The 14549-nt window shown below is 40.4% G+C and overlaps 1 protein-coding gene across 1 annotated transcript; it reads right to left on the bottom strand.

Annotated features, from left to right (window-relative positions):
• Positions 1-5123: 5123 nt before the first annotated feature.
• LOC119875930 (collagen alpha-1(I) chain-like) lies at positions 5124-13782 on the bottom strand. The gene is made up of 4 exons (XM_038525564.1): positions 13773-13782; positions 12934-13532; positions 12294-12405; positions 5124-5203 (listed from the first exon to the last, which is right to left on the bottom strand). The coding sequence occupies exons 1-4, from the start codon at positions 13780-13782 to the stop codon at positions 5139-5141; spliced, it is 786 nt and encodes a 261-aa protein (XP_038381492.1). The 3' UTR covers positions 5124-5138.
• Positions 13783-14549: the final 767 nt, after the last annotated feature.

Below are 14549 nucleotides of genomic sequence, written 5' to 3'. Positions count from 1 at the left end.
CCCTCTGCCTGTGTCTCTGCCTCTCTCTCTGTGTCTCTCATGAATAAATAAAATCTTAAAAAAAATAAAAACAATTAAGAACCATTGTCATGAATAGACTGGCCACTATATATATACAGTGGTAGGATAATGGCAAGCTTTCTGTTTCTCCCATTCTCTGCTTGCTCTGCTCTCCCAAACACTGATACTACAAAGATGAAGTAGTACTTTAATCCCTAGATTTTATTTGCTTTCGCTACACAGTTTTATGTTATCTTGTTATTTTGAGAGGATTCACCCAAATATTCATACTTTGGCAATTAAGAAACATGAATACACATAACATTTTAAAATTCTTGACTTAAAGTGCCTTTGCAATTATAGTAAACTAGGGAAAGAAAGCAAGAGTTGAATATAGTGAAGGACTTGAAGAAGAGTATATTATCCTGTTGGAAGATTGGGCTAAGATGATGATGTTATGGTGTCACGGATGGAGAATCGTACTCAGTCATGTCTGCTAACCATTTCCTGAGCATCTACTGTGAGCCAGATAGATAAGACACCCTACCATTTAAGAGCTCAAAAGAGTGTGTGTGACATGTATATGCCCATAAGTGCTCCCTGGATATAAATCCAAGTTGCAAGTATACTGTCTTTATATGACTGGACGAATTACTTCACCATCTATAAATGGTGATGGTAACACCTCAGAGGAATATAATGAAGATAAATAACTTAATTGGTATAAAATGTTTACAGTGCCTGGTACTTCAAAAGCATTCACTGAATATTACCTGTTAATTTCATCATTATTTTCATGTGGCTGCTTCATCTTTCTAATCTGTCAATCTAGTAGGTCTTCCTAATTGCTTGTCGCTCTTACCTACTTACTGTATCACTTTTTGGAGGTTCTTACAAGACACTCCTGTTTCCTTCTGAAAAATTCTCCTTTGGTATTTGAGCCATTTTCAGGAGAAATATATTTACCTACCCCAAATACTCCAAGGAGATACAAAGAGTAGCAGATAGGAAAAGGTGAGACAACTCACCTGGGCTACAGGAAGGTGCTCTAAAGATGTGTTTTGGAGAAAAGGCAGAATGAAGGAGGCATCAGGTCCCTCTATGGAGGAGAGATCTGGCTTTACCCAGTGAATTCAGAAGCCTAACAGTCTTCAGTATCACCTCTCAGTACAAGGTCCTCTAGGCTGAATGCAGCTCCTCTCACTGTCAAGTTATGACCATGTTATTGAATGTCACTGATGCCTGGAAAGTTAGAGCAGCTTCATTCATTTTGTTAGTCAGATGTTATTAGAGCCTATTGTACAGTCACTGGTACAGATCCTGAGAGAACCAAGGCACTTACCACTGAGCACTTCCTGGGAGACTAGTTCTGTGCTAGGTGCCAAAGGGGAGTCAGTCACTTTAAATAGGACTTTAAGCAGTTGTGGTAAGGGGGCGGAAATCGCTGATGAAGAAGCCATTGATGAATGACAAGACTGGGTGACTTGAGAGGCAAAGAAAGTAAGAGTTCTGGCATTAAAGGTAGGTAGGAAAAGAATTATAAGCAATATAGTTAGCAGCAGCAACGGAGCCTCATGGTTGTATGTGCACCTAAATTGTATAATGTAACCTGCACTGTAAGCCAAGGGGTTTATATGCAGCATTCAAAAGCAATTAAATGTTTCCAGTTCTGCACCCAAATTCCTGGGGTTGAATCACCCCCTTGAAACTAGCAATTGCCTTCTATGGTTATACTTCAGAGATATTGCAGGTTTGGTGATAGAACTTCAATAAAGCAAGTATTGCAATGAAGTGAGTCCAATGAATGTTTTGGTTTCCCAGTGCATGTAAAAGTTATGTTTGTACTACAGCCTATTAAGTATGTAATAGCATATTTTTTTTAAAAAGTACATACTTTAATTGAAAAATACCTTTTTGCTAAAAGTGCTGAACAGTATCTGAGCTTCAACAAGTTGTAATCTTTTTGCTGATGGAGGATGTCTTTTGATGTTGATGGCTACCGACTGATCAGGGTGGCAGTTGCTGAAGATTGGGGTGGTGGTGGCAATTTCTTAAGATAGCAATGAAGTTTGCTGCATCAATTGACTTTTCCTTTCAAGAACGACTTCTCTGTATCATGAAATGCTGTTTGATAGCATTCTACCCATAGTAGAACTTCTTTTAAAACTGAAGTAAAAAATAAAAAATAAAACTGAAGTCAAACTTTGTTGCTGCTTTATCAACTAAGTTATGTAATATTCTAAATCCTTTCCTATCATTTCAACAGTCTTCACCATCTTCACCAGGAGTAGACTCTGTTTTAAGAAATCATCTTTGCTCATCCATTGGAAGCAACTCCTCAGCCCTTTTTTTCACGAGATTGCAGCCATCCAGCCACATCCTCAGCCTCCACTTCTAATTCTAGTTATTTTGCTATTTCCACTGCATCTGCAGCTACTGAAGTCTTGAATCCCTCAAAGTCCTCTATGAGGATTGGAATCAACCTCTTCCAACTCCTGTTCATGTTGATATTGACCTCTTGCCATGAATTATGAATCATGAATGGCATCTAGAAGAGTGAATTCTTTCCAGAAGATTTTCTATTTAATTTGCCCAGATCCATCAGAGGAATCACTATCAATGGCAGCTATATAGCCTTACAAAATGTATTTCTTAAATAGTAAGACTTGAAGGGTGCCCAGGTGGCTCAGTCATTTAAGTGTCTGCCTTCAGTTCAGGTCATGATCTCAGGGTCCTGGGATAGAGCCCCGTGTTGGGCTCTCTGCTCGGCTGGAGTCTATTTGAAGATTCTTTCCCTCTCTGCCCCTCCTTGCCCCTCCCCCAGCTCATACTCCTTTCTCACTCTCAAATAAATAAAATCTTTAAAAAGATTTTGAAAGTCAAAATTACTTCTTGATTCCTGGGTTGCAGAATGGATATTGTGTTAGCAGTCATGAAAACATTAATCTCATTGTACACTTCCATCAGAGCTCTTGGGTAACCAGGTGTATTGTCAATATTTTGAAAATAATCTTTTTTTTTCTGAGGAGTAGGTCCTCACAGTGGGCCTAAAATATTCAGTAAACCATGTTGTTAACAAATGGTTTACAAAGGCTATCATCTAGCCTTTGTTATTTTCATTTATAGAACACAAGCAGAGCAGATTTAACATAATTCTTAACAGTGCTGGGATTTTTAGAATGGTAAATGGACACTGGTTAAACTCATGAGCTGCATTCACCCCTAATAAGAGTCATCTTGTATTTTGAATCTTCTCTCTAGCTATGAAAGTCCTAAATGACATATCTTTCCAATGGAAGGTATTTGATCTACATTGAAAATGTTGTTTAGGGTAGCCATCTTCATTAATTATTTTAGCTAGATCTTTTAGATAACTTGCTTCAGCTTCTACATCAGCACTTACTGCTTCACCCTGTACTTTTATGTTATAGAGATGGCTTCTTAAGCTGCATGAATAACCCTCTGCTAGTTTTCAGCTTTTCTTCTGCAGCTTCCTCACCTCTCAGACTACCTAAAATTAAAGAGTTAGAGCCTCTCAGTGGTTTTTTTTTTTTTTAATTTTTTTTTTATTTATTTATGATAGGCACACAGTGAGAGAGAGAGAGAGGCAGAGACACAGGCAGAGGGAGAAGCAGGCTCCATGCACCGGAAGCCCGACGTGGGACTCGATCCCGGGTCTCCAGGATCGCGCCCTGGGCCAAAGGCAGGCGCCAAACCGCTGCGCCACCCAGGGATCCCCTCTCAGTGGTTTATGGGAATGTTGTGGTTGACGTTCACACATTTGTGTGTTTATTGGAGTAGCACTTTTAATTTTCTTCAAGGATTTTTCCTTTGCCTTCACAACTTGGCTGTTTGATACAAGAGGCCTAGCTTTAAAACTATTTTGCTTCTGAATGCCTTCCTGACTAAGCTTAATAAAGAAAAAAATTTTAATATTGTGAAATGCAAGATTGCCATAAACCTTCACTGGGGGGATCCCTGGGTGGCTCAGTGGTTTAGCGCCTGCCTTTGGCCCAGGGCATGATCCTGGAGTCCCGGGATCGAGTCCCGCATCGGGCTCCCTGCATGGAGCCTGCTTCTCCCTCTGCCTATGTCTCTGCCTCTCTCTCTCTCTCTCTGTGACTATCATAAATAAATAAAAATTAAAAAAAAAAACTTCAAAAAATAAATTTATGCTGCTTATAAGCTACCCAATCTCTGGTATTTTGTTATAGCAGCCTGAATGGACTAAGAAAAAAATGGGTCAAAGAATAAATCACAAATCACAAAATACTTAAAGACTAATGAAAATGAAAATACAGCATACCAAAATTAATGGTATATAGCAAAAGCAGTGCTAGGAGGGAAATTTGTAACAAATTGCCTACACGAGGAAATATCTGGAATCAAAAACCTAACTTTACATCTACAGCAACTACAAAAAGGAGAAATTAAAAAAGATATGGAAGAAGGAAATAATAAAAAGTGGAGATAAACCAAAAAGAAAGAGAAAAACACAGAGAAAAATCAATGAAACCAAAAGTTGGCTCTTTGAAAAGATCAACAGAATTGACAGACTTTTACCTAGACTGACAGAAAGAAAACACAAATAACTAAAACCAGAATTAAAAATGGAGGTATTGCTACCAGCCCTACAGAAGTAAAAAGGATTATAAGACAATATTGAAAACAACTGTAGGGACCCCTGGGTGCCTCATTTGGTTAAGTATCCAACTGATATTGGCTCAGTTCATGATTTTAGGGTCATGAGATCATGCCCAGCTTAAGGTTCCCTCTCTCTCCCTCTGCCCTTTCCTCATCATTCTTGCATTCCCCACCCTTAAAAAAAAAAAAAAAAAAACCTGTACACTAAGAAATTCTTTCTTTCTTTCTCCAAAGTTTTATTTAAATTCCAGTTAGTTAACATACAGTATAATATTAATACACCAACAAATTAGATAACCAAGCAGAAATGGACAAATTGAAACACAGAAATTATCTAAACTGACTCAAAGAAATAGAATATTTCAACATATCTACAAAAAGTGAAGGATTGAATCAGTAACCAAAAACTTCCCAGGATGCCTGGGTGGCTCAGTGGTTGAGTGTCTGCCTTCAGCTTGGGTGGTGATCTTGGGGTCCTGGGATCAAATCCCACATCAGACTTCCCGGAGACAGCCTGCTTCTCCTTCTGCCTCTCTCTCTTTGTCTCTCATGAATAAATCTTTAAAACAAACAAACAAACAAACAAACAAACTTCCCAACAAAGTAAAGTCCTGGACCAGATGACTATACAAGTGAATTCCACCAAACATTTAATGAAGAATTAACACAAATCCTTCTCAAGCTTCCAAAAAATTAAGAGAAGGAAATACTCCCTAACTTATGCTATGAGGCCAGCATTATTCTGATACCAAAGCCAGATAAAGAAATCACATGAAAAGAAAATTACAAAAAATAAAAATAAAAAAAAAGAAAAGAAAATTACAGATCAATGTTCTTTGTGAATATAGATGCAAAAATACTCCACAAAATATTAGCAAATAGAATGCAACAGCATATTAAGAGATTTGTTCACCATGACCAAGTAGAATTTACCCCCGCAATGCAAGAATGAGAAGATAATCAACCAATGTAATCCATCCTGTTAGTAAAATGAAAAAAAAAAAAAAACCCTCACATGATCATCTCAGTTTGTGCAGTAAAGGTATTTGACAAAATCCAATAACCTTCATGATAAAAGTGCTCAGAAAACTAGGAGCAGAGGGATAATTCCTAAACATGATGAAAGTATACATGAAAAAAACTACATTATCCTCAGTGTTGATAGACTAAAAGCTTTTCCTCTAAGCTCAGAAAAAGACAAGAGACCTGCTTTCACAGTGCTATTTAGCATTGTACTTAAAGTTCTATCCCAGAGCTAGAAGGCAAGAAAAGGAAATAAAAGGCATCCAAAATGGAAAAGAAATTGTAAAGCTATCTTTTTGCAGCTGACATTAAAAAATCACAAAAACTACGGCTAATAAATGAATTCAGCAAAGTTGCAGAGAAAATCAGTACCCCAAATCAATTGTGTATCTATGGAACAGCAATAAACAATACAAAAAGGAAATTAGGAAACTCCTTCCATTTATAATAGTACCTACAAGAAGAAAAGACTTAGTAATAAATCTAACCAAGGTGAAATATTTGTATGCTTAAAACTAAAACACATTGCTGGAGAACATTAAAGATGACCTAAATAAATGGAAAGTATGTTAAAAAGAAAACAAGAGTCAACATTTTTAAGATGTCAATACTCTCCAAAGAGACACACAGATTCAGTGCAATTAAAATTCCAACAGTCTTTTTTTTTCAGAAATGGGAAAGCCAATCCCCAAGTTCATATGGAATTACAAAGGGCCCCAAATAGCCAAAACAATCCTAAGAAGAATAAAGTTGGAGGATTCATATTATCCAGCTTCACAATTTATTACAGTGCTACATTAGTTATAACATTATGGCAGTGACATAAGAACAGACTTACAGACCAATAGAATAGAATAGAACAGAATAGAATAGAATAGAGAGCCCAGAAATAAACCCTCACACCTATAGTCAATTAATTTTCAACAAGGAAGCCAAGACCATTTAAGGGAAAAGACACTCTAAAAAATTGAAAAGCAAGTAATTTTCTTCTAAAAGAAGAAAGAAAGAAAGAAAGAAAGAAAGAAAGAAAGAAAGAAAGAAAGAAAGAGAAAGAAAGACAAAATCTGCAGACTAGTATCCCTTATGAAAATGGATGAAAACATACTGAAAAGACTAACAACAGACATTTCTCCAAGGAAGATATATAAATATATAAACACATGAAAAATGGCTGACATAATTAGACATCAGGGAAATGCAAATCAAAACCACAAGGAGATATCACTGCTGGGATGGCTATAACAGGAAATTTTAAAAAGGAAAATAAGTGTCAGTGACGTTGTGAAGAAAATGAACCCCTTGTGCAATGCTTATGGGAATGTAAGATGGTACAGCCCTTGTGGAAAACCAGTATTTTGATTCCTCAAGAGGTTAATATAGAACTACCATATTTTTCAGCAGTTCTAGATATATACTCAAAAGAATTGAAAGCAGAGACTCAAACAGATAATTGATCACCAACATTTATGGTGACAGCATTATTCACAATAGCCAAAAAGGATGAAAAACAATCCAAATATCCATCAACACATGAACTACTAAACAAAATGCAGCATATACATACATATTAAAAGGAATAAAATTCTGATACCTACTACAATATTTACCTTGTGAGATATATACTGAGATAAGCCATACGCAAAAGGACAAATATTGTATGATTTCATTTATATGAGGTATCTAGAATAGGGAAATTCATAAAGATATAAGGTAGAATAAAAGGTTACTTGCAGCTGGGGGCAGGGTGGATGTCCACTGTTACCACTTTTATTCGACATAGTACTGGAAGACCTAGCAACAGTAATCAGAACAACAAAAAGAAAAAGAATCCAAATCAGTAAGGAAGAAGTAAAACTTTCACTATTTGCAGATGACATGTCACAATAGGAGAGATGCCAGTGAAAAAAATAATTGCTAGAACTGATAATTTAGTAAACTTGCAGGATACAAAAGCAATGTACAGATATCTGTACATCTATACACCAATAATGAAGCAGCAGAAAGAGAAATTAAGAAAACAATCCCATTTAAAATTGCACCCAAAATAACCAGATACCTAGGAATAAACCTAACCAAAGAGGTGAAATACCTGTCCTTTGAAAACTATAAAACACCGATGAAAGAAACTGAAGATGACACAAAGACATGGAAAGACATTCCATGCTTATGGGTTGGAAGAACAAATATTCTAAAATTGTCTATACTACTTAAAGCAATCTACACATTTAATGCAACCCCTATCAAAATATCAGCAGCATTTTTCACAGATGTAGAACAAACAATCCTAAAATTTGGAACTACAAAAGACTGAATAGCCAAAACAATCTGGAAAAGAAAGACAAAGCTAAAGGCATCACAATTCTGGACTTCAAGTTACAATACAAAGCTCTAACAATCAAGACAGTATGGTACTGGCACAAAAACAGACTCATAGATGAATGGAAAAGAATAGAATATCTAGAAATGAATCCACAATTATATGGTCGGTTAATCTTTGAGAAAGCAGGAAAGAACATCCAATGGTAAAAAGACAGTCTCTTCAACAAGTGGTGTTGGGAAAACTGAACAGGAACATGCAAAAGAATGAAACTGGACCATTTTCCTACACCAAACACAAAAATAAATAAAAAATATATTAAAGACCTAAATGTGAGACCTGAACCTATAAAAATCCAAGAAAAGAACATAAGCAGTAACTTCTTACATCAGCTATAGCAACTTTTTTCTAGATGTTTCCTGAGGCAAAGGAAACAAAAGCAAAAATAAACTGTTGGGATTACATCCAAATGAAAAGCTTCTATTCAGTGAAGGAATCTATCATCAAAACTAAAGGCGGGCAGCCCAGGTGGCTCAGCGGTTTGGCGCCGCTTTCAGCACAGGGTGTGATCCTGGAGACCCAGGAGCGAGTCCCATGTCAGGGTCCCTGCATGGAGCCTGCTTCTCCCTCTGCCTGTGTCTCTGCCTCTCTCTCTCTCTCTCTGTCTGTCTCTGTCTCTCATGAATAAATAAATAAAATCTTAAAAAAAAAAAAACCTAAAAGACAACCTATGGGATGGGAGAAGATATTTGCATATGACATATCCAATAAAGGTTAGTATCCAAAATATATAAGGAACTTGTAAAACTCAATACCCAAAGAACAAATAGTCCAATTAAAAAATGGGCAGAAGACACGAACAGACATTTCTGCAAAGAAGACATACAGATGGCCAACAGATGCATGAAATGATGGTAAGCTTCACTTATCATCAGGGAAATGTAAATCAAAACTACACTGAGCTATCACCTCACATCTGTCAGAATGGCCAAAATCAACAACAAAACAACAGGTGTTGGTGAGGATTTGGAGAAAAGGAGTGCACCTCTTATGGCAAGCACAGGGTGGTGTATGGAAGTATTGAATTACTATATTGTACACCTGAAACTAATGTAACACTATGTGTTAACTAACTGGAATTAAAAACTTAAGGGAAAAAATAAAAATAAATAAAAATAAAATAAAAACTTAAGGGACACCTGACTGGCTCAGTCAGAAGAGCATGTGACTTGATCTCAAGGTTGTTAGTTGGAGCCCCATGTTGAGTGGAAAGATAAATAAATTAATTAATAAAATAATTTTTAAAAGAAATAAAAAATTAAAAAAGTTCACCAAGGTTATCATAATCTGATTGCTTAATCCAGTGATAAGAAAAACTTAAATGCAACTGGGAAAGGAAAGGATATATTTTATGTAAATTGGAAAAATGATCACAGTAACAGATTTTTTATTGGCAAAAATGCAAGCCAAAGATAGGAGAATATCTTAACTAATAGAAGAAATAGGGGCGTCTGGGTGGCTCAGTCAATTATGTGTCCAACTCTTGATTTCGGCTCAGGTCATGATCTTAGGGTCATGAGAGCCCTGCATGGGACTCTGTGCTGAGTATGGAACCTGCATAAGAGTCTCTCTCTCCCTCTCTCCCTTGTCCCCTCCCCCTGCATGCAGGAGTGCACACTCTCTCAAAATTAAATAAACACATAAATAATTAGAAGAAATAAACTGGAAACTATTTAAAAAACAAATATGAAATAAACAGAATTTCAAATATACAAAGACTGAAAAATTCAGTGCTCACACTTTTACTTTAGAAACTATGATTTTTCCATCAAGAAAATTGATACTTGAAATACCAAAGGAGGGCAGCCTGGGTGGCTAAGCGGTTCAGCACCGCCTTTGGCCCAGGCTGTGATCCTGGAGACCGGGGATCAAGTCCCATGTCAGGCTCCCTGCATGGAGCCTGCTTCTCCCTCTGCCTGTGTCTCTGTCTCTCTCTCAAATAAATAAATCTTTAAGAAAAATAAAAAAAAATAAATGTCCTCATTTGATTTAATGTAATACACTCTGTCAATAATCCATAACATTCACACTTCACCTGGTGAGGACTGGCTTGGTGGGGAAAAGAAAGAAAAACTGATGTCTGTTTTATAAGTTTTGAAAACTTTAAGTCAAGATCAAGCTGAGAACAATAGCTATTGTTCTCATGCTGCTTTAAAGAATCATAATGATTCTCTTTTCTGGTAAACAACTGGATAGGCTGTATTTGGAAAAACAAGTCTTCCCATCGTTTAACCCACGGAAATATGAAATTGCAAGAGTTACAACGTCCTTCAAGCTTGGCTTGCCTCATAGTTGTGCTGTGTCTCCACTAGACCTTATTGCTGAAAAGAGAATCTTTTCTAACTCATTTTACAGCCCATAGAACCCATCTGAAGATGGGGGAAAGCAAAAACAGCAGGCATTTCCCTCAGCTACTTACCTGTTATTTTATTAAACATTTATTTGGTGGTTACCCTGCACTAGACAGTGTGGCAGATGCTAGCGATACAGAGTTTAAAGATATATATAATGTATAATATACTGAGAGTCCCACGAATAAACCGCATATTACACAGGAGGGGGGAGTGGTTGGGATTTCGAAGCAGGTGGGAAGCACATAAAACTGAGTCTGGAAGGGATGGAACTTGAATTACACCTTGAGAAGGATGAAGTGGTCAGGTAGAGAAGGAATATTCTCAGGTCAGGGAAATACCAGGTGAAAGCAGGGGAAGAGGAGCAATCATGATGCAGTGGGCACCAGGCAGTATATTCTCTGCAACCACAATAGAATTCAAGGAGGATCAATAATAATATGAGTAGAACTTCTCCAAATATCCAGAAAGATAGCAAAACATACCCTTTCATAACCAACGAAGCAAAGAAGAAGTAAGAATGAAAACGGGAAAATATTTGAAACCTCATGGGAATTAAAACACAAAAATTAAAAATCTGTGAGATGAGGCTAAAGCAGAGGTCTTCAGGAAATTCTGAAGCTTTAAATGTTTCCATGAAAAAGTAAGAAACAACTAAAAATAATGGTTCAAGTCCATCCTAAGAGCAATTAGCTTAAATAATATCCAAAATAAGAAATCAAATTACACTGCAGTGAAAGCCAACAAAGCTGAGAGAGGAATTTTTAAAAGATTGATAAAATTCATAAGCCTCTACTGAAACTGAAGGAGAATCAAAAAGAGAAAATTCCAATGACCAACGTTAGGAATCTAAAAGGGGGTACGACTGCCCCTCTGAAAGACAGGAATATGGTAACAAAGGACCACAAACCCCTTTCAAGGAAGAAAATGTCCACTTCCACATCTTCTGTTTTTTTTTCCCCTGATGAACTCTATAAAACCTAGAATGACATTATTTTATCAGTGCCACATAAATTCTTTCAGAAAACAGGGAGGTAAGTTTTGCTAACTCACTCTAGGAAGCCAGCATTACCTTCATCCCAAAACTCAGAACTAAAAAGAAAAGCACAGGTGAGTATCTCTCATAGCCCTAGATATCTTAATAACATTCTAGAAAGTTAAATCCTACCAAATATAACAGGGTGATCTATCATTAAATGGGGTTTTTCTCAAGAAGGTTAGGTTGTTTTGAGCGATTAATGCATTAATGTAGAATGACCATATTAAGAAACTGAAGGAGAAGAGTCCTAGGATCCTCTGGATGGTTGTGGGAACAGTACCTGACAACACTGAGTCCCCTTTCAAAGGAAAATGCTCAGCAAGGTAGGAATGGGAGAGTTTCTTTTGTATAATAAAGCACATGTCCACAGAAGCTCCAATCAACAGCACACTGAATGCTTTTACCCTATGAGCAGAAAAGGGGAAAGGATGTCCATTGTCTCCACTGTCTCCAGTCAACATTTTCCTGGATCTTGTAGCTGATGTCCACGGTAGAGAACTAATGCGAGACACACGGATTTCCGTAGGAGTGCCTTCCTTTCTCATAGAAAACATGACGTGCATGCAGTTAATCCAGGGGAATGTACAAAGAAACTACAAGAAGGAAGAAAGGAAGTGAGCAAGTTTCCCGTGTAAGGTCAACAGACAAAAGGCAGCCGCTTGTCTGTGTCCTACCGAGCACCAACACGTGTACAACGCAGATGAACCATACACGAACCTACACACATATCCTACTTGTGCACTGGGAAAGGTAACATTGCTAAGTCGTCGGCACCCTGAAAAGTGGCCTGTGGAATTCTGGTAGGTGATGTGGGTGCCCTGGGGTAAGGCTCTGAAGCCAGGCTACGTCCTGCACCCACCTGAGGCCTGTCTCCTGTCCTCGTACCTGGGAGATGGCTCGCAGACAGCTGTTAGTCGGCTGCAAGTCTTCCTTAGACAAGAAATGCCTGATGGTGCTGACAGTTGTGTTCCCTGCAGATGGAAAGGAAAGGAAAACTACCTGGGTTGGAAGCTTCCCCATTCAGAGGAAACATTATTGCGTACAGAGTCGAGTAGGAAACCTTAGGAAGGGAGGTGATTTGAGCAAGGTGCCAGCTACAAAATCATACAGATATGTTTCCTGTAAACTAGCAATGAACTATCGAGAGCCATCACCAATCCCATACAGTACTTAAATAGGAAAAGCTGAAGTATATACGAGTGGCTGCGAACTTCGTTAAGAGTCTGGTAAATGAATAGGATAGGCTTTGTGAATCCTTTACGGGCTCTCTGTCACATATTCTGTGTGTGTGTGTGTGTGTGTGTGTGTGTGTGTGTGTGTGTGTTACAAGTATTTAAAATTGTTAGCATGGTTTTTAGCTCCCCGGTGTTACAAATGGGGCTATGGGTTGAGTCTGGCACACAGGCCTCCGTGTTGGCTCCCACTATATTGGCCACAGAAGATGAAAAAGTCCTAAGTGCATGCAGGTCCCTGCTGTCTCTGTGGCCCCGACAAGTTACCGTCGGCAAATTGTCCGTTTTGTCGCGGACTCTGCCCCCTGAGCTCTGAGTTACTCTGAGAAATGCTGGTGCCCTGGGGCCGCGGTGCTTCCGGGCAGGGAACCCAGCTCCGGGGAGGGGCGCTCCCAGCCCGAGGTCTGCGCGGGAGGCGACCCCAGGGGAAAGCTGCCGTGGAGATGCGGGCACCGGGCGGCCCCGGCCCACGCGTGAGGGACCCAGGCCCCGAGCCCCGCGGCCCCCGACCGTTGGCCGTTGTCTGCCCCCCGCCCGCGCCCCGAGCCCCGGGACAGGCTGCGGCCACCGCGGGTTCGGCCGCCGCGACGCCTCGCTCGCGTGTCCACGAGGCCAGGACCCGTGGGCGCGCAGTGGGCTCCTCGCGCCGCGGTGCAGCCTGCGGCCCCGCATAGGGGTGCCCCGTGGGGCCTGGGTCCCCGGGGGCTGGAAGGGTCCTGGCTCTGCACCTCGTGCCCCCTGTGGCCGGCAGCGCTGTAACCGAGCCCGCAGCCCGGGGCTGCTCCTGGGGCTCCCTGGGCCCTGCTCCCTGTGCAGGCCGCACTCCCAGGAGCAGCTGCCGTGTCTGCTGGCACCCCCAGGTCGTCCTAATAAAGCGAGAGGCAGAGAAAGGCTTCCCGTGGCTTATTGACACTTCGCCTCCTGGGCTGGTGAAGTCGGGGTGGCATCTACACTGTCAGCCTTCCAATAACCCCTACCATGCAGCCTCAGGAGGAGAAAACCGCTGGTCCACGTTCACACAGCAGTCTGTGACAGGCTAGATTTAGCCTGGTTCTGTCTGGCTCCCGTCCTGGAGCTCAACAACCACATACATCACCTGTCCTCACCACCCGACATCTCCTGCCAGGTTGCCTGCCACAGTCACCCCCCAGTACAGGGGACCCCCGCGCACTCAGAGCTACGTCATGCCTGTTTGACTAGAACTCATCTTCTAAGACTGCAGCAGGTGCAGTGAGGTGTCTGGATTCCAGCTCAGGTAGGGAAAAGAAGGAAGACAGAGCTCAGGTCAGAAGCAAGGATGCTCAGGCACAGACTCATCATCACGAAGTGTTTACATTCAAAGTCAAAAGGACTTTTTTTTTTCCCCTTGCAGCCTCAACATGCTCACTGCCCCGGGAAGATGCTTTCCTGGCTGGCGGCAACGGGGTCCTGGAAGACAGAGCCATGAGGAGACTGGAGGTGCCGCAGTGGCTCCATCTGTGGCGCACAGTAGGGCTTCCCAATCCCCTCACATGAGTCACCCCACCCCCCCCCGCTGGCTGAACCCCTATTACCTGTTCCTGAGAGGATAAGATGCCTTTGACACAACAGAGCGATGCACAACGCACACAAATTCACTTTCTTCAAAACTTAAAACATAGTGAGGTAGATCAATCCACCCAGAGTCCACATTTTAAACAACATATGGGTTTCAACAGGAGATGGCCACACTTCACAAAACCACCAGAGAAATGTCACGTTTCAGTGGCTGAACATCTGCCTTCGGCTCAGGGCGTGACCCCGGGGTCCGGCTTCCAGTCCCGTATTGGGCTCCCCGCGGGGAGCCTGCTTCTCCTTCTGCCTGTGTCTCTGCCTGTCTCTCTCTGTGTATCTCATGAATAAAT

The sequence above is a fragment of the Canis lupus genome, chromosome 1 (genome assembly GCF_011100685.1).
Source record: "Canis lupus familiaris isolate Mischka breed German Shepherd chromosome 1, alternate assembly UU_Cfam_GSD_1.0, whole genome shotgun sequence".
Classification (NCBI taxonomy): domain Eukaryota; kingdom Metazoa; phylum Chordata; class Mammalia; order Carnivora; family Canidae; genus Canis; species Canis lupus.
Note: the sequence above shows the minus strand (reverse complement) of the source record. Positions and strands in the feature narration are given on the sequence as shown.

Coding starts and splice junctions, on each gene's coding strand:
- LOC119875930 (XM_038525564.1), bottom strand. Junction 12,406..12,933: donor AAACGGACAATTTGCCGACG/GTAACTTGTCGG, acceptor TTCCATCTGCAG/GGAACACAACTGTCAGCACC. Junction 5,204..12,293: donor GGACAGGAGACAGGCCTCAG/GTGGGTGCAGGA, acceptor TTTGTTTTAAAG/ATTTATTCATGAGAGACAAA.